At 33.9% G+C, this 26,052-nt stretch overlaps 1 protein-coding gene across 1 annotated transcript in view; it reads right to left on the reverse strand.

The window, feature by feature from the left end:
• Positions 1 to 26,052, reverse strand: part of DNAJC1 (DnaJ heat shock protein family (Hsp40) member C1) — a 226,776-nt gene that overhangs the window by 137,309 nt on the left and 63,415 nt on the right. Inside the window, exons 2-6 of the mRNA XM_047866500.1 lie at positions 14,094 to 14,195; positions 13,558 to 13,604; positions 6,971 to 7,136; positions 5,982 to 6,079; positions 4,917 to 5,010 (exon numbers count right to left, since the gene is read on the reverse strand). Coding sequence (XP_047722456.1) covers positions 4,917 to 5,010; positions 5,982 to 6,079; positions 6,971 to 7,136; positions 13,558 to 13,604; positions 14,094 to 14,195 — 507 coding nt within the window. The remainder of the gene's footprint in view (positions 1 to 4,916; positions 5,011 to 5,981; positions 6,080 to 6,970; positions 7,137 to 13,557; positions 13,605 to 14,093; positions 14,196 to 26,052) is intronic.

Here is a 26,052-nt window from a genome sequence, read left to right on the forward strand (position 1 = left end):
TTGTGAGGTCTTTCCAATTTTCCTTTCTCTCTCTGCCCTTCTGTAGCAGTAGAGTTTCAGCCTTACAGAAATTCAGACGCTCTTTTCCATCCCTTTTCATTTGTTTGCATACTCCCTACATAAAGTATGTTTGTAAAGTTTTTTTTAAAGTTCTTAGAGTACTAAAAGTAAGCTTTTCCATCCCTTGGAGAATCTGTGTTTAACTCTGAGTAGAACAGGCAACTCAGCTTGCTACAATTGCCTCAAAGCCTTTTAGGAGCTTTTTTCTGCTGCTAATTAGCTGTGAATGTTTTGTTTATTTGGTTTCTGACAGAGTCCCAGCAAGCAGAAGCAAAGGGGCTAGAAAGGAAGGGCCCTGACTGTACAGAGGTGACCTCCAGGCTTGTCCACAGTTGTAGTTTCCATGGGAGAAGCTTCTTGGGAGGGAGGATGCCTCCATTTACAGATAGTTCCGTAAACTAGAATATTCCCTTTACTCTCTTAGGTAACTTTTGATTTTTTAAGGTAAAAGCCACAGCATTATAGAGAAGATTCCTCTATTTTTTCAGACACTGCTCCTGGGCAATCTATGAATCCTGATGGGGGTAGGGCTATGCGTGCTGGAAATTTCCTACAATAATTCTTAGTTTAACTGTGTTCACATAAGATCAGCTTGGTAGTGAGAAAAGATGGGGCTGGGACTTAACAATGGGAAAAATTTACAACTGTGGGCAGTGCACACATAAAGGAGTTTTAGGTTTTATAAATTATGTAACTGAGAAATGTAATATAGCAGGTAGAGAGAAATTTGGTGAATTCCCTCAGAATCAAACAAACTATCAAGCAAATAAATTCTCAGTGCCTAAGACCATTTTTATCTTAGAAAGTACAGAGAACAACAACAACAAAAAGGCAGTGTAGAGAACTATGAATAAACCATAATTTAGACTGGTAATTACTTAGAATATTTGGCACTTACTGATTTTATATATGAGAAATCAAATGGTACTACCAACCTAAATTTTTATGGGCCCAAATATATAAGACTCCAACAAAGACAGGCAATAACAAAAATTAACTAAGTTATAAGGGTTAAACTGGAAATATGCACATAGTATATTTTGTCAATTGTCTGCTATTTTCATGGTTATGAATATGTTTCAGAATATATATGATAAATCAAAAAATATCCAAAAAGGGCATTTTGGAGGCTAGAAAAATTTCTGGGCATTATAGGCTGAAATTAGCTAACACAGATGACTGGCTTAGTCATATTCCAAGAGAATGTGTATTCCCTTCAAAACTACCATGAGAAGAGAAACAGGCTGGTAAGACGCAAGTGTCACTAGGGCTAAACTTTCGATGTTAAAATTAAATTCTAAGCTCCAAGCATACAGTGCCTCTCTTGATACGGTCCCAGTTCTCTATTATATTCGAATTCATATTCCATGTCTTCTGTTGATCATTCTACTTGCTTTCTGTACTAAGACACATTTTCTCAAGTTTCCCCAACTTCTCTGCATATAGTCATGCATGTTACTCTTCTCTAATGTTCTCTCCTCACCCTATGCACACATTAACCTTCCTTCTCGTCAATTTACAAACACTCCACATTTTTTACCTTGGTTTTTCATTTGACTTTTTACTTTTCTGCATACGTGGGTGCGTGAATGATATGAGGCATACATTTTGCTAAACACAGTTATGCCCATACGCCTTTCCCTGGATATTTTCCAATCTGGGAAGTGTCTGACATTAATTTAACATTATCAAATATTTTATATGTGTCAAGTATAATAGGTTTTAGTTCTTTTGTCTCATTCTTCTAATATACCAATTATTGTAATTTTCCCATTATCTAGAACTGTCATTTTCCAACTCCTACTGGATAACCATTTATGTGGAAGAAGTACAATAAAGGAATGGGTATTCACAGGAAGAAGTTGGAGACGGAGAGCTGTTGATATGACAAGGACAAAATTTGAGTACAGACCTGACTAGTGTAAAGGCCACTTGCTGGAAGTCTCTGAATCTCCCACTTTTAGTTTGGACCCTTCTTCATATCCAAATAGCTACATACTTACGCAGAATACTTGCAGATCAGTTTTAATGAGTTTCATAAAATTCAAGGGATTCACACACAGAAGTAAAATTCTCTTAACGGACATCTGCTTAACTAACTTACCGCATGCCTATAGGAGCTAGATGTGTTAGCTCTTAAATCTGTCAGTGATAATTGTTATGTAATTATATGATTCAATTTAAATACTATATTAAAAAATGAAAAGTGAATAGAAAAAAAGAGAGTTGTTTCTATGAAAACCAAGTGGATGCTTCAGAAAGCTCAATGAAAGAGTTGCTAAAAATGCTGTTAACTAGATATAAGTTAGTCAATTATGAAAGACCAGGGGAAATCATAAAACTCTGTAAGGATTATACAATTACATTGTTTGGCAAGAGTCTCATTTAACTCTTCTTTAAGAAATCAACTGGAAGTTTGTCCTTAGAGAAACCAAAATTATAGAGACAGTATATGCAAGAAAAAATAAAACGATGGCCCTGTATCACAAGAGTGGTCAACAAATAAATAAATGTAAAGTACATGCTTAAAATGTTTGAGGTCATATGCATCATTTTGTATACTTAGAGCTCTAGTAGGGCTCTTTTTTGACCACTGTACCAATTACCAGTTTACATTGCTTCAGGTAAGGAGGGCTTCTTCTAAATTTCACAAATATCTTATTGAAGACCTCATAGAAGTATCACATCAGAACTTCAGCGTTGTGAAGAAGGCATATGTACTCACATTACACAATTTTATGGATGATAGATTAATACAGAGTTACAGTAGACTGAAGAAAAAAAAGAAAAAAAGCAGACACAAATCTAATCCTAATAGCAACTATTCAGTATTGCTTTGCTGATGCTTTCTATGTTGACCCATCTGTAATACTTTCACTTTTACAGCTTCTATCAGTCTACTATATACATTATTTTGTTAGTGAACATGAAAAAACAAATCTTAATCCTCAAAACAGAATTAAAATACCAAGTATTTGTTTAAAAAAAAAAAGGAACATTGTCTTATTTTTCTTCTTGGAATGAAATTATCAGAAAGAAATAATTAGAACAAAATTTAAAAGTCAGATTTACAAAGGTTTTAAAAACCTAATGCTTAGTGTCTCAAAACTGAAAGCAACAGGTACAACCAAGTAAGTAAAAACTTTAAAACTCATACTGATCCAACAGTTTAAGAAAGCAGAGTTTCTAAAGAGACTAAATATTTTTTGTAAAATTTCTAATTTTTGTAACTTTTAAAAAATTTATGGCAAGGCAACATAATCTGTTAGTTACAGACTCTGCAGGCAGATAATTTAAAATAACACCTTATAAATCTAAGCCATCTTAATATATTGGTTCTAGTTTTGCAAACTGCTCTGCATACTAACCTGGATTTATGGTAATTTTACCAAATAAACACTGTTTCAAATGACTTGGCTTACAATTACAAAGAAGTGTTTCAGACTGACATTTTATGTGATACTCAATTTACTCTGCCTCATGACTGTAAAATGTATCTACACTCTGGCTTGCCTATTGCAGATTCTAAAACAAAACAAAACAAAACAAAACAAAACAAAACAAAACAAAACAAAATGTCACTCTTAAAAAACATAAGAAAATACATGTCCTGAAATATTTTTTGGTTACATCGTCTCACATAGATACTGGTATGACAAATATACTTTACCTCTCTCTCTTATTAAGACTTACATACACAGCATACAAGGATTGTGGGTTTTTACGCAAATAAACAAGATAATATGCTAAATAACTTATAAACAAAAGCTTTTAAATTACCAAAATACTCCAATTTTCTCTATTAACTATAAACAAAATAGATGATTCTGCAAGCAATAACTATTAAGATGAACTATTTTGATGGAAGAATTGGTAAATAATTTTGAACGACCACAAAGAAACACACTAGTGATTTTTATTTCATTTTCCCTTCTAACATAAAATTTTTGTTTTAAGAGGAAAAAAGGATAAAATGCAGAAGTTGGAGTCATTCATTTCCTTAAATGATTAGGAAAAACAGCTCTGCTATGTGAAAAGAAGCGGGTAGAACTGGGTGGGAATCATCTGGCTCTCTTGTTTTTTCTAAACATTTATTTTCTGAAATGAAACATTTCCTACCCAAAATTACAACTTAAAAGAACGTCGAAATTTTTACACCCAAACTATTACATATATTTTTAAATGTTATGTTTATGTGTTCGGAATTTTCTAACCAGATGTAATAATTAAAATTAGCAAAGCAATAATTTAATAAACTATGCTTTGGTATGCTGAATTTTTTTAAAAAATGCGAGAAATTGCCATAGAAATTATATATACCCACATTCTATTGTTTGATCGAGACCTACTAGCAACAGAAACTGATTGCCAATGTAAGACAAAATATCTCACTCCTCTTAAAGTTGCAAATAAAATGGAAAGCAATATATATTTTTGCATAATTATGCAAATGTTCATGTGTTCCCCCCCCCCCCCCCACTGTGTACTTAAATGCTGTTAAAATAACAGGTGACAGGCTATTTGAGTCCTGTTCTTTTTTTTTTTCTGGATACACCTTAAATGATTACAGTGACTTAAATTTTTATTGCTCTTATACCTAACGATTGTATTTTTTTTTCTTTTTCTATGTCTTAGAATTCTAAGTTGTTCTAAAAGCAATGCAAGAGACAGTTATAGGGATAAACACCTACATAAGTTTAGAACTATTCTAACTAGGTTTATACTTATATCAATTCAATCAGTATTATAAAACATCCATTGTCTATCAGTACTCGGATAGCAGACATGGGCATAAATTATTTCATGAATAATTAAAGTGAAAGCATCTAATATTATATGAAAGAGGTACACTCTACCTGGATTAGATGAGGCAATGCTTTTAGCGTAAGGCAAAACCAAATTCCCAGCTTGCATGGAAGCAAATCATGCCACTGTGGTTTCATCACTAATCTAAAAGGGAAAAAAAACAAAAACAGAAACAAAGAAGTAAAATATAGAAAGTTGGGAAACAAATATTTCTATAAAGATCATGAATTCTATTATGAATGGCTATTCCCACAAAAGTACGAAGAAATTTTTCAATGAAATATTTATGACGGTTATCACTACATTTGATGTATTCTATCACGAAATACATTAGTTACAACAAGTGCAATATGCATAGCAATTAAGAAAAGCCAGGCTAAGATTTTGGGGAAGGAGACTCCTAAACAAGTTATAAAGAAACAAAAGCTCTCTTTCTAACCTGGACTTTTCGTCAGTTCTGTAAAATGAATTCTTAAACCTTATGATTACTTGAGCTATAAAAGACTAAGCACCATCAGAGTGTTCCCAAGTGCTGACAAGCAGATATGAAGACTGTAGCATAAACAAACCAATACATAAAAATTAATGTCATTTGCAGTTCACTGAAGCATTACTCACTGATGTCATCAGAACAGAAGACAGGCAGAATAGTCTCTGATCTCCATCTCACATTGATCCAGTTCCTGCCCTGCTGTGTGAACTATTTAAACCCTTTATTTCTTTTTATGAATCGATACTAGAAATGGTATCTTTTTGAGTGTACTGCATATCACTGCCTTTCTGCATATTGTCACTTTTGAGCTAAACATTAAAGTGACAGGTTCTTCTAGGAATACTTTATTTCTAAAGTTCAGTATAAAAATTTCAAATGACAAACATTCGGGGGTTTGATTACTTAAATATATGTTTACACTTTACAAGGGGAAAAAAACCTGTAGAACTTTTGCCTAAGATTAGGATTTGTCTCATAAACTATGGCACATTACTAATCTTTTATAAACCTACTACAGATGTAAATGTTAGCAAATCTGAAATGACTATTCATATGAAGTTGGATCATATTAAAGACGCTTTAAAACAGTTTCAAATTACACAATGTTTTTATATGCACCCACCTTTCATTTTTTTCGGAGGCACCAAGTTTTGACACATCCACACTCTTGCCGCCTGTCTTTTTTTTCTTTTCTCTCTTTTTTCTACTAAGCAGTTCATCCTTAATGTGGAAAGAATTATGGTTACAGGTTATCATTAACACATACTCTTCAAATGTTATCAAGAGTCTTCTGTGAAGGGTAAACATTACAGAAGAACATTTATGCAAATGTATGTAGGGTCCAACATGATTAAGTAAAATCATCAATCTTTAACAATAACTGTTGCCATGGCATCCAGTCCTTAAACACACATGAAGTTCAGCACTGTCAGTCATGTGCATCTCCATAGCAATCAAAGTTTTCTAAGAAGAGAAAGCATTCAACTTACTTTTTCTCATTCATCCAACTTTAATAATGTCACTTCAAAAAGAATGAGTAAACAGATGCTAATTTATGAATACTGATAAATATGTTTGATTATCTTTAGCACATAAAAAAAATCTGAGCAGAATAAACTATGTAATGGTATGTTAAAAGAAGAAAAGTGTAATTTTTTCACCAACTGATCTCTGAAATTATAAAATTATACTCATTTCAAGTCTTATATTTAGTTAAAACCTTTTAAAGTAAAATTCTTTACATAAAAGGCTATGACACAAACATTTCTAAAATCATTTTTACATAAAAAATATTTGTTTGGAAGGTGACAATTAAGAAAACATGGCTCTCCCTGCTAATTTCCAGCTAGATATTTGGACCTTCACAAAATTTTATGACAAATTCAAATGCCACATTTTTTTATTAAAAAAGAAAAAAAACCAACCCTTCTTTTATGTCATAGGTTCTTCTTGACTTAGAAGCACATCGAACACCAGCTATGGAGTACAAAACTATTAGGATAAGGCGTACATATAGAAAAATTGAAATTTTTATCTGTTGAAAAATAAAATGTCTGAAATTCCAGATAAAATTAAGGAGGCTAGATCATTTGATTTATTACCAATACTTACCAGTTGTTTTTCCAGGTAGATTGACCAAACCACAGCGTAATGACCCACTGTGAGAATAATGAACAAAAGTAATGCCAGCTCAGCATTGCTCATTTTTCTCACCCGCCTGTAGTAGAATACAGGCTGTCGCCAATCTGGAAGTCCATTGATCAGAATATCATCATACCTACGGTAGCAAATATAATAGTTTTTCATGGGGAGTTTAAAATAAAAACAAAAAAAATTTATTCATACCCATATTTACAAAGAGGAAAGAGAAAAAGAATTTCTCCAAAATATGTAACATTTGTGTAGATGAGCAGCATTACAATGGCCTATAAATTCAAACCTCTGTGTGTAGTACAATCACAATCTTCAAAAAGATACACAGTCATACACTGTGGATACCAGACCTTGTATTTAACAGTGATGTGACTTCTGGAATGACATCTAAACTAAAGGAGCCATATAGTCTACCTCTCTATCAGTCTGCAGTAAAGACCCCACCATAGAAGCCAGCAACAAAGGGAACGATCTCAATGGAATAAAAATCAAGATAAGAGCTCTATTTGTTACCATGAATTATATATTCATTGAACCAAATTCAGGATACATCTTCTAGCCAGTGCTATTATTTCCAACCCTGCACTATGTAGTTCAAGGTTGAAAAATTCATATATAATATTTCATCAAAGCTCCTTCGTGATTAAAAGCCTGTAAGACAAGCATCTTTTAATTTTGTATTGCTCAAATTCCTTTAAAGAATAACAAGTTTCCATAGTAGAAAGAGATGGGAAACAACCAGTGTTTATGTTAGATTTCTCAGTAAAACTGTTTATTTGTAAACATTTAAGTGGCAATTTCCTCATTTTTGGCTTTGCTGGAGGGACAGAACATAACGGATAAAAGCTCTCCTAGTAATGCATTTTAAATCAGCTTTCTTTAGAATAAAATTTCAACTGAATTTCAATTTACCTGTCAGACCATTATTAAGACAAACATTTTTAAGGTTAAAAATCAGGAGTAACATTTATGATTGTAAAACTCAAAATGGTCACACACAAACACTGTATGTTCAAAACACACAACCTGTTAATCTTAATTGAACACAACTCATTAAAAATTCTAATCACACTATTTCTGGAATTAAATCTTCACTGAAAGGCCTAATTTGGTGCAACACATTGACCAAAATATTTTAATTAAAAATATTCTGAGTTAGTCGCAGGCCTAATTACAGGAATAGAAATAGGGCCTATATTGTCAGGCAGGTCAGTAGAACTCAGTAGTAGGTTTTTCTCAAGTAAATTGACCGATCTAGGAATAATAGCGCAGCTGCTAAACTGCCAGTCTTGACATGTAAATCAATTTAAATGCAACAACTGCAGTAGCTACTTTGATAGTTATTAAATTGATACCTTGGAGATATGCTGGAAAAAAAAATAAAGCAGAGGATTTATTATAGGTACCTTCTTTTTTCAGTAGGAAAATATTGGTTACAAATTCAAAATATATTTTATTAGCAAGACTGGAAAATCTGACATTTAGATCAACTTAGATTATTAATAATAATGGCAGATCAGAATAACTAATGTTCAAAGCAAAAGACATTAGCACTAAACTCTTAAAAGGCAAACTGTGTAGTATACAAGAGTGTACAAATTAAAATATGGTTGTGTAGTGGCTAGACCAGACAAAATCTGATGTTAACTCTTCTTTTTAAATATTTATAGCAATTCTTGAACACTAACATCAAGATATAATAACACGATTGAATCAAAAGCTATCATTCCTGTCCTCAGAAGTTTGTTTAAATCCATCTTTGTAAAAATTGACTCATTTTAAATTAGAAATGGATTGGCAAAAAGGTTTCAAGATTACAACGTTTGAATGAAGGCCAATGAATGTTAAACCCTGCATGTATTCTAAATCTACATTCTACTTCAGATTTGTTCAGGGAAAAGGAGGTGAATATAGAAACAACTGTTTTCAGCGAATCTCTCCCATGAAATAACTTCATGTAGAAAGTGGTTATTGATAAAGACCATCTAAGGAAGTGGCGACGATTCCCTAAGAGCATTACTTAAGTATTGAATTTGTTTTAAATCTACACTGTATTGTAAGAAGACATAACTAAACTCGTAGCTATGAATCTCATATCACACATTTTATCACCATCATTGTTGAAGTGCTATGTATCTAGTAATAGCTAACTCTTTTCTCCCCTCACATACAAGTTGTACTTAGTGTACAGCCAAATTCAAGACAGCAAAACCGCATGCACTGAACACATTAAACACAACCAGATATTTACTAAGCTATGTCTGCCACTCTAAACAACAGTCTCCAAGGATTAAGCTTAGAATCAATGCTCTATTGATTTTACTATCAATGAACATTATGGCTCACACGACTGGCCATTTTAAGGGAAGATAGCTTCTATTATAGTTCACTTTTTTAGAATATACGCTGTTAAAAGATAAATCACCACTTTCCTGAAACACCGAAAAATAGAGATATTTTGTACAATACGCAGGGACTATATTCATAGTCATTTAAGAAAAAATGTGTTGACAACACATAAAATTTAAGGCATCACTGTGTTATGCTGTTTCTGTATTTAACACATAACACTGTTAAAATGTTCTGTAATTCCGTTCATGCCAACCACTCTCAACAATTTGTTAAAACCAGATTAAGAATGCGCACATGTATGAATATGTTATAAGAAAAAACAAAAGTAAATCTGTGTGATGAAAATATCACTAATGCAAAAACTGGTATGGAATTATTAAGGCCATTATCTTGGAAGTTAAAATACTGATTAATCGGTTCCACATTCAACATATGGCCTAAAATATGTTTACTTTGATTTTCTTAAAATGTACATGATAAATATAAAATAATGGTTACATAATCATTAGTGAGTTTCACTCTATAACCTCAATTTTTCAAATATTATTTAGCCTAATACAAACATCAGAAAGCAAATAAATCTAAAAAGGTTTAAATTACCAATGGAAAAAAATTTATATAAATATAAAATATTTGCATATTTTGAAATATAAAATAGCAACTATGAAACTAAAATAGAAAACATACCTATTTTGAAAACAAGCACTTAAATAATTCTAGCATTTGCCTAAACTGTAAATTTCCCATCATACAAAGTGTGGATTTTTAGTTTAAAACACTAATAACCACATACTGGTATATGCTACATTTTGAACCTTTGAATAAAAATTAATTACACAAAGATCATAAACAAGAAACACATCTAAATTAATCAATCATACTCTCCTTTATAAAATGTATATATATATATGCCAAAACTTGTGGTACACAGCACTTCATGTATTGCATATAATAGGTATCTTATATCTCCTAATCAGGGAAGGTACTAAGATTTCTTATTCTCAAGTTAATGTTTACTTTTCTTCAAACACACCTGCAGTCAAATTTAGAATGATGATGTAATGGATTTGTAAATGTTTATCATATTAAGGCTGAGATAACTATACTTTTCACTGAATTTGAAATAAAACATGATTTTACTTAGTAAGCTAAAAAAATACATTCAACTTTTACAAATATAGTACTGTAAAACAGACCGAAAAAACTCAAACAAATTTAAAGTTGTACAACTGGGTTAGCAAAATACCGCTGGTTAAAAATTTAGAATATATTTTAAACAAAAGTAATATACTGATATTACAAAGCATAATCTAGTGTTTATATGTAATGATTGGTATCTACTCAGGACTTCATTTCCTCTAACACTCAGGATACTTGTATAGAAATTTATGTCAGAATATAGCTGAGCTGCTATTCCCCAAAATAACCAAGTTACCTCTGGAGTTTAGAAAAGGCTGCTATGCTAAGCTTCCTTCCACTAACCAGGCAGACTTGTTATTTTCATAATGTAGTCTATGGTTTGGGGAGGAAAAAAAAAGGCTTGAAAGTTTATTCAGACTCTCACTCCCAGGAATCTATTCAAGAGGAGTAAAAAAAAAAAAAAAATTGTTCACACAAAGATTTGTATGTGAATATTCATAGTAGCATTGTTCATCACAGCTGAAAAGTGGGAACAACCTAAATGTCTATCAGTTGGTGAATGGATAGACAAAAGTGGTATATGACATGGAATATGATTCAGCAACGAAAAAGAATGAACTACTGGTATATGCTACAATATGGGTGTACCTCAAGAAGATTATGATAGAAGCCAGATGCAAAAGCGTACACATTACTTGAGTTCATTAATACGAAAGGCCCAGAAATGTCAAATTTACAAACACTGAAAGGAGATCAGTGATCACTTGGATCTGGGATCAGAGTGGTGACTGCCTGCAAACGGGCTTGAGGGAATGTTTTGAGGTGATGGAAATGTTCTAAAACTGGATTGTGGTGATTTGCACAACTGTGTAAATTTACTAAATAAAAATCATTATCTTGTACACTTAAAATCTGTGACTTCTATGGTATGCAAATTATACCCAAGTAAGGCTGTTTAAAAATAAAATCTGTCTTTTACTTAAAAAGAAAAAAAGAAAAAGGTTATCCAGTTTATTTTATCTACTTCCATTGCTATTCTCTTTCCTACCAAAATTTAAAGCACGCACTTGATTTAAGTGAAAGCACAATTACCTGTAAGGGGAATAAATAGGGAAACACATATGACAACTTTCCAAATTGCAAATTCCTGGGAGGTTACACATTTAAAAGTACTTACTTAATGAATATTTATAATAAATAATTGTGATACCAAAGAGTATTTTTTAATACCAGTATAAGGCAATCTTCTTTTGGAAGATAAAAATGACGACTGGGGTTTTTTTCCTAAAGGAATCAGAAACATCAGGTAATTGTCTGTAGAGGTGCATTTCTCATATACGTTTAAATACACATAGGTCACCTGGCCTCAGGCACAAGCTTTAGAGAAGTGATTCTCAGCTTGATTAGTTAAGACTTTTGCCTCAAGGAAAACCAGTTACCAAAGAGTTACTTGTGCCTCAGGGGGTATAAATACTACAGCTGTTTGTGTAACTGTCAGATCCATTTTTTCAAGTAACATTGAAAAAAAATTGCAAAGAGAAGAAATCCTAAAAAGAAAATGTTAGAGGAGTATACATTAACGAAGAAACATTTTATACATAAGAAGTGATTTGTTCTGTAAAGATACAAATGATTTTTCGCCAACAGAAATAAATTGTTACAAAGTTTACTGACCTTTAAGATAACAACAAACAAAAAGACAAAATCTAATGCCAAAGATGTAGGGAGACTAAATAAAGCTATCTTTACAGACACATTCTTGATGTGTGAAATAAAACTAGGGGCTCAGTGAGAGAAACCGACTAGAAAATATGCGCAGAATGACCAACACTTCTTTCAACACACTTCTAGGACTCTTTCAACACTATGGATTATCTCAAACCAGAGGAATGTCTGCTATGGTATCTGGACCAATGCCAGCCCTTGTTATAAAGCAAAGAACACTTACAGAGAATATCTTGAGTTCTTGCTTTGCAATCTGACAAACTGAGGTATTCAAATTAAAGAGTTAAGATGAGAACCAAGAGTAGTAGCTAACGTTTTAGGACACAGAATAATTCCAGATAATACATTTGAAGAAATTTTTTTTGAAGAAATGGCTAGTCTAGACTAGTCTAGAATAGAACATATCAGTCTGTTTCATATACTGTAAGTATTTTGTGGAATTTTTGCTTCTGGTATGTGAACGTGTATGTGTGTTCTGAGGCATGATGCCAAATATACTTTTTTTTTTTTTTTTTTTTTTTTTTGCCAAATATACTTCTTACTGTGGGTCTGACTTAAGAAACTCTGAAGCCCAATGCAATAGTGTCTATACATTCCAGACATTCTGAAGGAGCAGAGGAAAGGGGCCTCTCTGCAATCTCCTCCTGTCACTGGCACTATAAACCACTGCATAAATATATTACTACTCTTCCTCTTCCGAACAGGGCACAGAGAAGTCTCGACGTGAGGGCGCTGCCTCCACTACGAAGCTTAACCCTAAATGCAGAATCACCGGAGCAGAGTAAGAGAAGGGAAAAAGGCAAAAGAAATAGGAAAAAGAAGCAAACATTTTTCTTCCACACCTATTTTCTACAGACTTATACATGTCTGTTCTCTCACAAATATCAGGGTTTATTTTGAGAGTGAGGAAATACCAAGAATTTGTGATAATGCGAATATCACTGACAACCTAATTCCAAAACATTCAAGGAATAAGAAAAATAAAAAGACCACCAAGCATAGATAGGAGTTATTACTGATATATCAAAAATGACTGGGCATTTGTTTGAAGTCAAGTGGTATCTGTATTTCCCAAAGCATAGACACTCACGTTAAAAATCATATCTAATGGAGCCATGACTTGCTAATGTTACGACTCATGATCCTGAAGTCTATGAGTACGGAATCAACCCAGTGAATATTCTGAATATAAATAAACTCTGCTCTAAACATAGGAAGAAACAAAAATAAAACACTAGCTTATAATGTTTAGTGAGACAGTTCTTTCCTTTATAAACTGAGACATCAAACTACAACATCTTAATTCAAAAGCAGAAATGAACACTCACCTCTGCCTTCGTTCATCATCCTTCAAAACTTCATAAATGGCCACCAACTAAAATAAAAGCATCACTTTAAAACAAAAATACTCTCAACTGTAAGAAATCACTTAGGAAAGTGAACACATTATAATGCACAAGGAGAAAACCCTGGGTGCTCATATATACAATGAACAGACACAATTTTAATTATATGTAACATTTTATGTTTTTAGTAGGATCTTCAGAGGTTAAAACATGCTTGATACCAAAATAAATCTTTGTGAAAGATCCAAAAGTAATTATTAAAATGTGCTTTTTAAAAACAAAAGCTATAATTTAGACAAGAAAATTATGACAATTATGATCCTCCAATTATTTAGAGTTCTAATATAAAAAAATATTGGTGATATTTTGTAAAAAAATGAATAAACATGGTATTATATTCCTAAACTACAATCTCATTTTCAAATAGAAATGTTCTACATTTATAAGTTACTATTTCTACTAGAGAACATTTATTTATAAATCTGTTACAAAATATATTAATAGCACACTTCACTTACTTGTCTAAACTGAGTTTCTGCATTTTCATCTTTATTCTTGTCTGGATGCAAAGTCAGTGAAAGCTTACGATATGCTTTTCTAATGTCTGCAGATGAAGCATCCTGGAAGTGGTAGGGGGAGGGGAAAAACACAAAGCAAACGTTGTCAGAAAAAGAAATTCCCAGAACCTTGTTAAGATCTGAGAAGACAGCCAACCAAGTGCAGGACCCCAGGCAATGTAATTTGAGCAATCAGTCTAACAACCAGGCTATGCAACTGGCCTGACCCACATGACTGAACAATTATTCAATCTAATTTGGCTCTCCTCTTAACTTTTCATTACCATACAGTCATTTAAAGAAGACAGTATTTGGCAAAACTTTTCAAACACTTGCCTTCCTAAAATTAACCAATAAATCTTTTTCAGTAATTAAGAGATCAAAAAGAAACAAATTAAAAATTAATACATCCATGTGCCTTCAAAGAAGGTCTTTATTTATTTGAGAATCTTAAAGCCAATTTCTGAATCCCAGGCTTACCATATGTGGTTTCTTCATTGTTATTTATATTGAATTTACCATCGAGCCACAACCTATGGAATCTCAATTTCACATGTCAAAAGTATGCCTATTTGAAAGCAGTTACATTTGCATTTATCCAAAATAACTATAATTAGATGTAGTTGTGTATATTATACTTAACATTTTTTTAGTGTTTCCTGGGTGTTTTCAGTGGGGTCCAGTTTCCAGTCTAGTTTGCAAAAATAAATTTGCCCACTATTTATATACAATTTAGACATATTTAAAAGGTCACAATAGTTCAGTAAGGGTATGCAGGATTCAGCAGATATTAAAATTACATTTTATGTAATCCTGTGTGTACAGATAAACTCGGAAAACATGATTTCACATAGCCAGCATAAAATATATGACAATAACAATGAACACAATGTCAAATTGGCTTAAAACTTGATCTCCACCTAGGTCAAAATGATTCTATTAACTAGCATATTCATAGTAGTACAAAATGATAATAGAGTTGTTTATTAAATTTATTTTGTTTTATACTTGAAAATTTGTCCAATTCTTAAAACTACTGTCCGAAAAAAGGCCAAATGACTCAAAATCCAAACAAAACACACAAAAAAATCTGTGTACCTGGGACTAAATAGCTGTTAAAGAAACAGAGCTGGAGAGAGGCAAAGTGAGAATTTGTAAAGCTTTTCTTTATGAACCACTATTTTCACTATCAATTTTCTGGGGCTTACTGCTCCTGGGTGTCACTCTAGTTAACAATTTTAGCTTAGGTGTGAATATTCTTGTGACTTATAGAGGACTGCAAACATATAAAGTTAGCAGAGTAAGTTTTGCTAGTCATACAGTTAAAATTTCATTCTAGTTTGCTAAACAGAATGATGTGTTCCTTGTACTTAATAGGTAACATGCAATAGAAGAGGATGATTATTTACTGAAAATCTGTGATGGAGATTTTGTTGAGCAAAGAGGACAAATGTCTTTCAGTAACTGTTCTCTAGTTGGGACTTTAATTTTGGATTTTATTAAATTGGGACTGTATCATAGAACAATTCCAAAAGTAGATTTCTTACAAAATAAAACATGTATTTTCTTGTGTTACAAAATTACTTCATGCTCATTATGAAACACCTCTGCATATTTAAAAATAAAAATAACTAATAGTCACCTAAGGCATTTTCCTCCTTCTAGTCTTACCATGCTGATTCTAATTCTCCATTTTCCTGCCACAATATGTGCCCTAAATATAAATGTAGCCAGATGGCTCTCCTATTTCAAACCCTTCAGTAACTCCCAAGTGCCTTCATCATCTGTCTTTTCCAATCTTTTTAGCTTTATCTCCCACTATCATGGCCCATCCTCCTGGTCCCCCAGATCATTACACATTAGGATGCCGTTCCCTAACCTCATGTTTTTGTTTTGCACCCAGCTGTAGATATAGACAGTTCTCTCCTGGCTAAGGAATGAGTATCTCAGGCTACCCACAAATATTGTCTGACTTTTTCCTCTTGAGAATCTGTCCAGTATGGTTATTTCACCAATTAGCTCCACCCTGCGTGCATAGAACTGAAAAATTTGAGGATTTCCCTGTCTAAAAGACATGCTCTAGATAAGCTTCACCTCAAACTAGCTTATGGATGTATTTAATTTCAGTAAATTACTTAATGAATCTTAACTTATTTCATCCTCAAAACAAAGCTACAGGGTAAGTATAGTTGTTGTTAGGCTAATTTTACTGATGAGGTGAGAGAGGTTAAGTAACTTGCTCAAATTGATACTGCTGGTAAATAGATGAAAACAGAATTCAAACCTAAAAAATGCCGCATCAGAATCAGAGATCTCTATATTAGCTCTTTAGATTCAGTTAGTAGATTTGGGTTGAGTCACTTTGTAAGAGGCTACAGCTTTGGGAAGGCAGTGAGAACAACTGTTAGATTCATACTTATCTGATAAACCATGTGGAAAACATCCCCATAACTACAATGTGAATGTTCAACTGCAATTTTATTTTATTTAAAAAAATTTTTTTATGTTTATTTTTATTTCTGAAAGAGGGCGGGGGGTGGGGTGGGGGGACAGACAGACACATGCAGCACAAGTAGGGGAGGGGCAGACAGAGAGGGAGACAAAGTATCCAAAGCAGGCTCCAAGCTCTGAGCTGTCAGCACAGAGCCCAATGTGGGCCTTGAATCCACAGAATGAGAGATCATGACCTGAGCTAATGTCCGACACCCAACCAACTGAGCCACCCAGGTGGGCCTCAACTGCAATTTTACAGGTAAAGACCCTAATATGTGTTAACTTTTCTAACATTTTACATAATATTTCTACTAGAGACCTGAATGTTAGAACATTCACCTCTTATACTCAGTAGATTAGCCTTTTATCTCTCTGGCTTGCAGAGAAAAGTTTTTGATAGGGCTGTGGGTGAACTGGCTATCTTTAACACTGTTGACATCAGTAGATCTACAGAGGTCAATTAGCAGAATTCTTTTCCTTCTAAATATGATATGGTTCCTTGGCAACTTGAACATGAATTATCTTAATGTTTGGATGACCTCTGTAAAGAAGGTACATATGAACATTCTTAAAATAAAACTATGAAAGTGATATGTTTGTCAAAATTGAAACAATGCTATGGGACATCAGCAAAAATGACAGAGTAGGGAACTGCAAGGGCCTGTCCCTGCACAGAAACAGCAAATAATCTGGCAAAAACGGTCAGAATCGACCCAATCTCAACTATGCAAACTACTTAAACAAGAAAAAGGCAGCTGATTCTCAGTGTCTTGAAGACACCAATCTGAGTTCTTGGTGTGGGCTCCCAAGTGCTGAAGGAAGCAAGGTGGTTCTTAAAGAACCATGGTTGTTTGTTTTGGTCTGCTTGTTGGTTCCCTGATGGATGGTGTAAAGGGCTTACCTTTATTTTACCAAACTCAGAACTCTTCCAAGGCAAAGAGGCAATTAATTACCTAAGATACTTGTTAAATCATAATGGCAAATTTATTAGCCAGTGCCAAAGGGGGCAAGGAATAGCAGTTGGGCCATACAAAGACACATCAAAAAGCTTTGGAGGAAAGATTGATGAGATGCTTTGGAGAATATGGGCTTTGAAAAGCTCCCACATACTCCTTGGAAACCAGAAGACCATGTGCATGCCCAAGGTGGAGTACATACTCAGACCTGCAAAGGCTCTAAATTCTCACTTCTGACTGATCTTTAGCCTGGACACAAGCAGAAAGTGAAGGCTGAGAGAGTTGTAAACCTAGCTGAATGCTGAAGGCATGCCCCAACATACACACAGAATCTACCCCTAGCAAAGTCTAATTCCCCCCCACCCCCACCCCCACATATTTGGCTTTGGGCCTTTAAGGAAATCTGCTGGATCATTAGCTGACCACTAAGAAAATCAAACAGAGATGTCAGTGGCTACACATAACATATACATGTCACAAAATTAGTTTAAAAAAGTCACTAGGCAGACAACAACCACAAGCAGCAAAAAACAGAAAAACAAAAACCCTAGTGGGGTGAGAGAATCTGATTAAATGTCTAGTATTCATTAAAAATCATAAAGCATCCAAAGAAAACAAAAAAGTATGGTGATAAAAGAAATTAATACAAATTATCCTTGAGGAAGCCCAGACATTGAACTTACTAGACAAAGACTTTAAATCAACTATTTTTTTAAAAAAATTTTTTAATGTTTATTTATTTTTGAGAGAGAGAGACAGAGTGTGAGCAGGCGAGAGGTAGAAAGAGAGGGAGACACAGAATCGAAGCAGGCTCCAGGCTGTGAGCTCTCAGCACAGACAGCTGTTCAAGCCCAACGCAGGGCTTGAACTCATGAACTGTGAGATCATGACCTGAGCCGAAGTCAACACTTAACTGACTGAGCCACCCAGGTACCCCTAAGTCAATTATTTTAAATATCCTCAAGCATGGGGTGCCTGGGTGGCGCAGTCGGTTAAGCGTCCGACTTCAGCCAGGTCACGATCTCGCGGTCCGTGAGTTCGAGCCCCGCGTCGGGCTCTGGGCTGATGGCTCAGAGCCTGGAGCCTGTTTCCGATTCTGTGTCTCCCTCTCTCTCTGCCCCTCCCCCGTTCATGCTCTGTCTCTCTCTGTCCCCAAAATAAATAAACGTTGAAAAAAAATTTTTTTTTAATAAATATCCTCAAGCACATACAAAGAAGTAAAGTAATGTCTCACCACATTGAGAATTTCAACAAAGAGACAGAAATTTTAAAAAGGAGCCAAATAGAAATTGCGGACTTGAAAAATATAATAACTGAAAATAAAAATTCACTAGAGGGGCTCAAAAACAGAGCTGAGCAGAAAGAATCTATGAACTTGAAGATAGGTCAAATTGAGATTACCCAATATGAGGAGCAGAAAGAAGAATGAAGAAAAATGAACACATAAAGAGTTCCAATAGGAAGTCCAATAGGAAGAGTCCAACAGGAAGAAGTCCAATAGGAAGAAGAGAGTCCAATAGGAAGAAATCCAATAAGAAGTCCAATAGGAAGAAGAGAGAAAGGTATGGAAAAAAAAATATATTTGAAGAAAAAATGCCTGAAAACAGCCAAAATTTGATGAAAGACATAAACATATACATCCAAGAACTACAACAATCCTAAGTAGTATAACTCAGAGAGCCACACTTAGAAACATAAAAATCAAATTGTTAAAAGACAAAGTCCAAGGGAGAGAATCCTCACATTATTAACAGCTAATTTCTCATAAGAAACCATGGAGGCCAGAAAGTAGTAGAATGACATATTTAAAGTGCTAAGAAAAATTTTTATCCAAGAATTCTAAGTCCAGCAAACCTATCCCTCAAATATGAAAGAGAAATGAATATTCCAATTACATAAAAACTGAGAATTTATTACTTATAGATTTGCTAAGGAAGAAATACCACAGGGAGTTCTTCAGGCTGAAAGGAAAAAAAAAAATACTAGACAGTAACTCAAATCTATATGAAGAGATAAACACTGGTAAAGATAACATATAGATAAATATAGAAGTCAACATCTGTGTATTTTTGGTTAGTATTTCAATTTTTTTCTATACAACTTAAAGGACAACAACTAAAGCAATAATTATAAATCTATGTAAAAGAAGACAATGATATAAATCTATGTCTATAGGCATACATGTATATAGATGTAATCAGGGACAATAACTACATATGGAAATAGGAATAGGCTTTGTAGGAGCCAAAGTTTTTATATGATTTAAATACGTATTAATTCAAACTACATTGCTATAAATAAATGTTAACTGTAATCCCCACGACAAACACAAAGAGATCAACAGTAAAATAAAAACTGGATCAAATGGTACACTAGAAAAAAAATCTAACATAAAAAAAGGCAGAAAAGGAGGAACTTAGGAAAAGAGAAGATAAAAAGCATATAGAAAACAAACAGCAAAGTGGTAAAAGTAAGTCCTTCCTTATCAGTAATTACTTTAAATGTAAATGGATTAAGCTCTCCAATTAAAAGGCAGAAACTTGCAAAATGGATTAAAAACAACCATGCTCCAACTATATGGGGCCTATAAGAAAATCATTTTAGAACCAAAGTGAAAATGTGAGGGTGGAAAATAATACTAAGTGCAAAGAGTAACCAAAAGAGAGCTGGGATGGCTATATTAACACCATGCAAAACAGACACTAAGACAAAAATGGTTACAAGAGACAAAAAAGAACATTACATAATGACAAAAGATGAATGCATCAAGATGCTATAACAATTATAAACATATATGCACCTAACAACAGAGCCCCAAAACATATAAAGCAACTACTTAACAGATTTAAAGGGAGAAATGGAGCATTTGTACAGTAATATTGGAAACTTCAATACCCCAGTTTCTCAATAATGTCCAGGGAAATTAGGCAGAACATTAGCAAGTAAACAGAAGACTTAAACAACAGTAAACCAACTGGTTGACCTACCTACCAGACATCCACAGAACATTCTACCTAACAATAGCAGAATACACATGAAACATTTCCATAATAGGCCAGAATTTAGGCCACAATGTAAGTCAAGATAAATTTTAAAATACTGAAATCATACAAAGTATCTTCTCTAACCACAATGGAATAAAATTAAAAATCAATGACAGAAGGAAATTTGGAAAATTCACAAATGTGTGGAAATAACACACTCATGAACAACCAGTGAGTCAAAAAAAAACCCACCAAAAACAACTTATATATGAATGACAAGTGCCATTATGTTATCTCTCTATAAGATAATTGTGTACATGTTACAAGAACACAGAAACAGTCTAGAAAACTGTGGTTTTTTTTTTTAATTTTTTTTAATGTTTATTCATTTTTGAGGCAGAGAGAGGGACAGAGCATGAATGGGTGAAGGTCAGAGCAAGAGGGAGACAAAGATTCTGAAACAGGCTCCAGGCTCTGAGCTGTCAGCACAGAGCCCAACGAGGGGCTCGAACTCACGGACCGCGAGATCGTGACCTGAGCCGAAGTCGGACGCCCAACTGACTGAACCACCCAGGCGCCCCTAGAAAACTGTGTTCTTGAAGAACAAAACTGAAAAACTCTAGAGAATCTTTTTCCAGGGATGTTTAGATTGTGAATAAAACAGGAAAGGTCATTAAATTTCGAGATCATATCATTTCCTTTTGGATTTACTCATTCTGGGAGGTTTTAATTCATTAACATTAATAGTTATTTATAAGTATTTTTCTAACTTAATATGACTAAGCATTAAGCAAGAAGTAAATTAAATCATGGTATTCAATTTTGTATAAAGTAAAAAAAGGAATCACTATAAACATTAGAAAGCACTTTGATATAAATGAAAACAAAACTGCAACATACCAAAACTTAGGCTGCAGTAAAAGCAGTGCTCAGAAGGAATTTTACAGCTATAAAACAATGATTTAAAAAATCTCAACCTAACCTTCCACCTTAAGGAAACAGAAAAATATAAACTAAACCCAAAGCAAATAGAAGAAAGGAAATAATAAAGATTAGAGCAGAGATTAGTGAAATAAAGAACAGAACAACAACAGAGAGACTCCATAAAACCAAAAGTTGGTTCTCTGAAAACGTCAACAAAATTGATAAACCTATACTTGAATGAGAGAGGGGATTCAAGTTATTAAAATCAGGACTAAAAGTGGGGACACATCACTGCCAATCTTACAGAAATAAAAACAATTGTAAAAAAATACTATGCATGAGGCACCTCGGTAGCTCTGTCCATTAAATATCCTGGGTTTCAGCTCTGGTCATGATCTCACAGTTTGTGACATCAAGCCCCACATCAGTCTCTGTGACGACAGCACAAAGCCTCCTTAGGATTCTCTCTCTCCCTGCTCACACCCACTGTCTCTCTCTCTCTCTCTCTCTCTCTCTCTCTCTCTCTCTCTCAAATATTTTTAAAAATTAAAAAAAAAAAATTAATGCTTTTACTTATTGAGAGGAGATAGAACATGAGCAGGGGGTGGGGAAGAAAGAGAGGGAGACACAAAATCCAAAGCAGGCTCTAGGCTCTAAGCTGTCAGTACAGAGCCCTATGCGGGGCTCAAACTCATGAACCATGAGATCATGACCTGAGCTGAAGTTGGATGCCCAAATGACTGAGCCACCCAGGCACCCCTCAAAATAAACATTTTTTTAAAAACAAAATACTATGCATAAATAATTGTTTGCCAAGCAATTAGAAAACTCAAACAAAATAGACAAATTCCTAGAAACACACAAATTGACTCGTGAAGAAACAGAAAAACTGGATATACTTATAGCAATAAAGAAATTGATTAAAGACCCAAAACCAAAAAAGAAACCTCAACATCCAACAAAGCCCCAAACTGCAAAATCTGATGACTTCACTAGTGAATTCTAATATACATTTAAAGAAATCACCAGTCCTCTACAAACTCTTCCAAAACACAGAAGTGGAAGGAATGCTTTCTAACTCATTCTATGGGGCACCGATACTGAAAGCCAGACAAACACTACAAAAAAAGAAAACTATAGACCAATATCCCTTATGAATATTGACACAATTCCTCAACAAATTTCTAGTAATCCAAATTCAGCAGCATATAAAAAGAATTATATATCATGACCAGGTGCTATTTATCCCATGAATGCAAGGGTGGATTCGATGTATGAAAAATTACCATTATATACCATATTATTAAAATGAGGGACTAAAATCACATCATTATCTCATCATTGATGGGAAAAGTATATGGTAAAATATAATACCATTTGATAACAAAATAAATAAACTAGGACTAGTTATTTATAAATAAATAAAAGTATTTATACTATTTATAAATAAATAAAAGTATATGGTAAAATATAATACCATTTGATAACAAAATAAATAAACTAGGACTAGAAGGGAACTTTCTCAAGTTGATAAAGGGCATATATGAAAAACCTATAGCTAACTTCATACTTAATGGTGAAAGTCTGAAAGTTTCCCCCCAAGATTAGTAATAAGACAGATGTCTGCTGTCACCACTTTTGTACTGGTGTCCTAGCCTGAGCAACTACTCAAGAAAAACAAATAAAAGGCATCCAAATTGGTATGGAAGAATTAATATCATCTCCATTCACAAATGATATGATTTTATATATAGAAAATCCTAAGGGGTGCCTGGGTGGCTCAGCTGGTTAAGTGCCTGACTTCAGCTCAGGTCATGATCTCATGGTTTGTGATTCAAGCCCTACATAAGGCTCTGTGGTGACAGTGCAGAGCCTGCCTGAGATTCTCACTCTTCCCTCTCTCCCTGCTCCTTCCCCACTCTCTCTCTCTGTCTCTCTCTCTCAAAAATAAATACATAACTTAAGACAAAAAGAAAAGAAAAGAAAAGAAAAGAAAAGAAAAGAAAAGGAAAAAATTCTAAAGTATGGGGCACCTGGTTGGCTCAGTCAGAAGAACATGTGACTCTTGATCTTAGGGTTGTGAGTTTGAGCCTCACATTGGGTGCAGAGATTACTTAAAAATAAAATTTAAAAAAAAAAAGAAAAGAAAATCCTAAAGCATCACAGAACAAGTATCAGAGCTAATAAATCCAACAAGTAGTAGGACACCAGATCAACATATAAAAATCAGTTGTATTTCTATACAGTAGCAATAAGAAAATCTGAAAATGAAATTAAGACAAATCTTTTACAATAGCAACAAAAAGAATAAAATACTTAGGAATAAGTTTAACAAATGTGTAACATTTGTACAATGTGAATTATAAAACATTGCTGAAAGAAATGAAAGATCTAAATAAATGGAGAGATATCCCATTTCATGAATGAGAAGACTTAATACTGTTAAGATGGCAATACTTCCCAAGTAGATTCAATACAATCCCTATGAAAATCCTACCTGGAATTTTGGAAAAATGTACATGCTTATCCTAAAATTCATAGGGAAATGCCAGAGACCCAGAATAGCTACAACATCATGAAAACAAACAAACAACAAAATCGGAGGACTTGCAAGTCTTAATTTCAAAATTTCCTATAAATCTACAGTCATTAAGATAGTATCGTCATGAAGCAAGATCAGACATATAGCTCAATAAAATAATTCAGAGTTCAGAAATAAACTTAGTCATCTATGGTTAACTGGTTTTCTTTCTCTCTCTTTCTTTCTTTCTTTCTTTCTTTCTTTCTTTCTTTCTTTCTTTCTTTCCTTCTTTCATGGTCAGCTGATTTTCAACAAGGATGCCAAGATCATTTAATAGGAAGAGAATAGCCTTTTCCACAAACAATGCTGAGACAACTGGATATCCATATGCAAAAGACTGAAGCTGGACCCTTACCTCACACTACAAACACAAATTAGCTAGAAATGGATCAAAGTCCTAAGTGTAAGAGCTAAAATGATAAGATTCTTAGAAGAAAACATAGAGGTAAATCTGCATGACGTTGGATTTTATAATGCACTCTTAGCTACGACATCAAAGGGATAGAAAACAAAAGATAAAAGAGAGAACTATACTTCATCAAAATTTAAAATTTTGCAGCCACTGGGCAAAATCACTGTTTGGTGATTCCTTGAAAATATATATAATAAATAAACATAGAATAAATAAATACAGAAGCACCATATGACCTAGTAATTACACTCCTAGATATTTATTGAAAAGAATGAAAACAGGTGTTCAAACAAAAACTTGTACACAAATGTTCACAGCAGCATTATTTACAATAGCCAAAAAGTGAAAACAACCCAAATGTCCACCAACCTACGCATGGATGCAGTAGAGGTCTATACACACAATAAATATAATTCAGACACAAAAATGAATGTGGTACTGATATATGCTACAATATGAATAAACCTTGAGAACACTATGCTTAGTGAAAAGGGCTGGACACAAAAGCCATATGTTATATGAATCCATTTTATTTTTTATTTTTTATAAATTTTTTTTAACATTTATTTATTTTTGAGACAGAGAGAGACAGAGCATGAACGGGGGAGGGTCAGAGAGAGGGAGACACAGAATCTGAAACAGGCTCCAGGCTCCGAGCTGTCAGCACAGAGCCCGACGCGGGGCTTGAACTCACTGACCGCGAGATCATGACCTGAGCCGAAGTCGGCCGCCCAACCGACTGAGCCACCCAGGCGCCCCTATGACTCCATTTTAACTATACATTTCTACTTTATGAACAAATCCATCGAGACAGAAAACATATCCGTAGTTCCCAGGGACTGGGGAGAATGAGGAACAGGGGAGTGACTCCTTAATGTACACAGAGTTTCTGTTGGGGTGATGAAAATGTTCTGGAATTAAATCATGACTGCACAACACTGTGCATATACTGTAAATCACTGAATTGTATACTTTAAAATGGTTATTTTATGTTTCATGAATTTTATCTCGCTTTTAAAAAACCAAGACAATGCAGAAATACCTTTACTGCATGCTATGTAGTAGGCATCATTCTAGCCACTATATGTATGTATATGTATACATATATGTGCATATATATATATAGGCATATATAAATATACATATATATAAAGGGAATTAGCACATATATGTATATATATGTATACAGGATGTACATAGGATATATATATTAATGTACCTATATATTTATATATGCTAATTCCCTTCACCCTTCCAACCCTTTGTGATAACTACTATCTCTATTTCTTTTTTTTTTTTTTTTTCAAATTTTTTTTTTTTCAACATTTATTTTTGGGACAGAGAGAGACAGAGCATGAACGGGGGAGGGGCAAAGAGAGAGGGAGACACAGAATCGGAAACAGGCTCCAGGCTCTGAGCCATCAGCCCAGAGCCCGACGCGGGGCTCGAACTTCCGGACCGCGAGATCGTCACCTGGCTGAAGTCGGACGCTTAACCGACTGCGCCACCCAGGCGCCCCAACTACTATCTCTATTTCAATGAGGAAACTGGGGCTCAAACTGAGACTGAG

Source organism: Prionailurus viverrinus, chromosome B4 (assembly GCF_022837055.1).
Source record: "Prionailurus viverrinus isolate Anna chromosome B4, UM_Priviv_1.0, whole genome shotgun sequence".
NCBI lineage: Eukaryota > Metazoa > Chordata > Mammalia > Carnivora > Felidae > Prionailurus > Prionailurus viverrinus.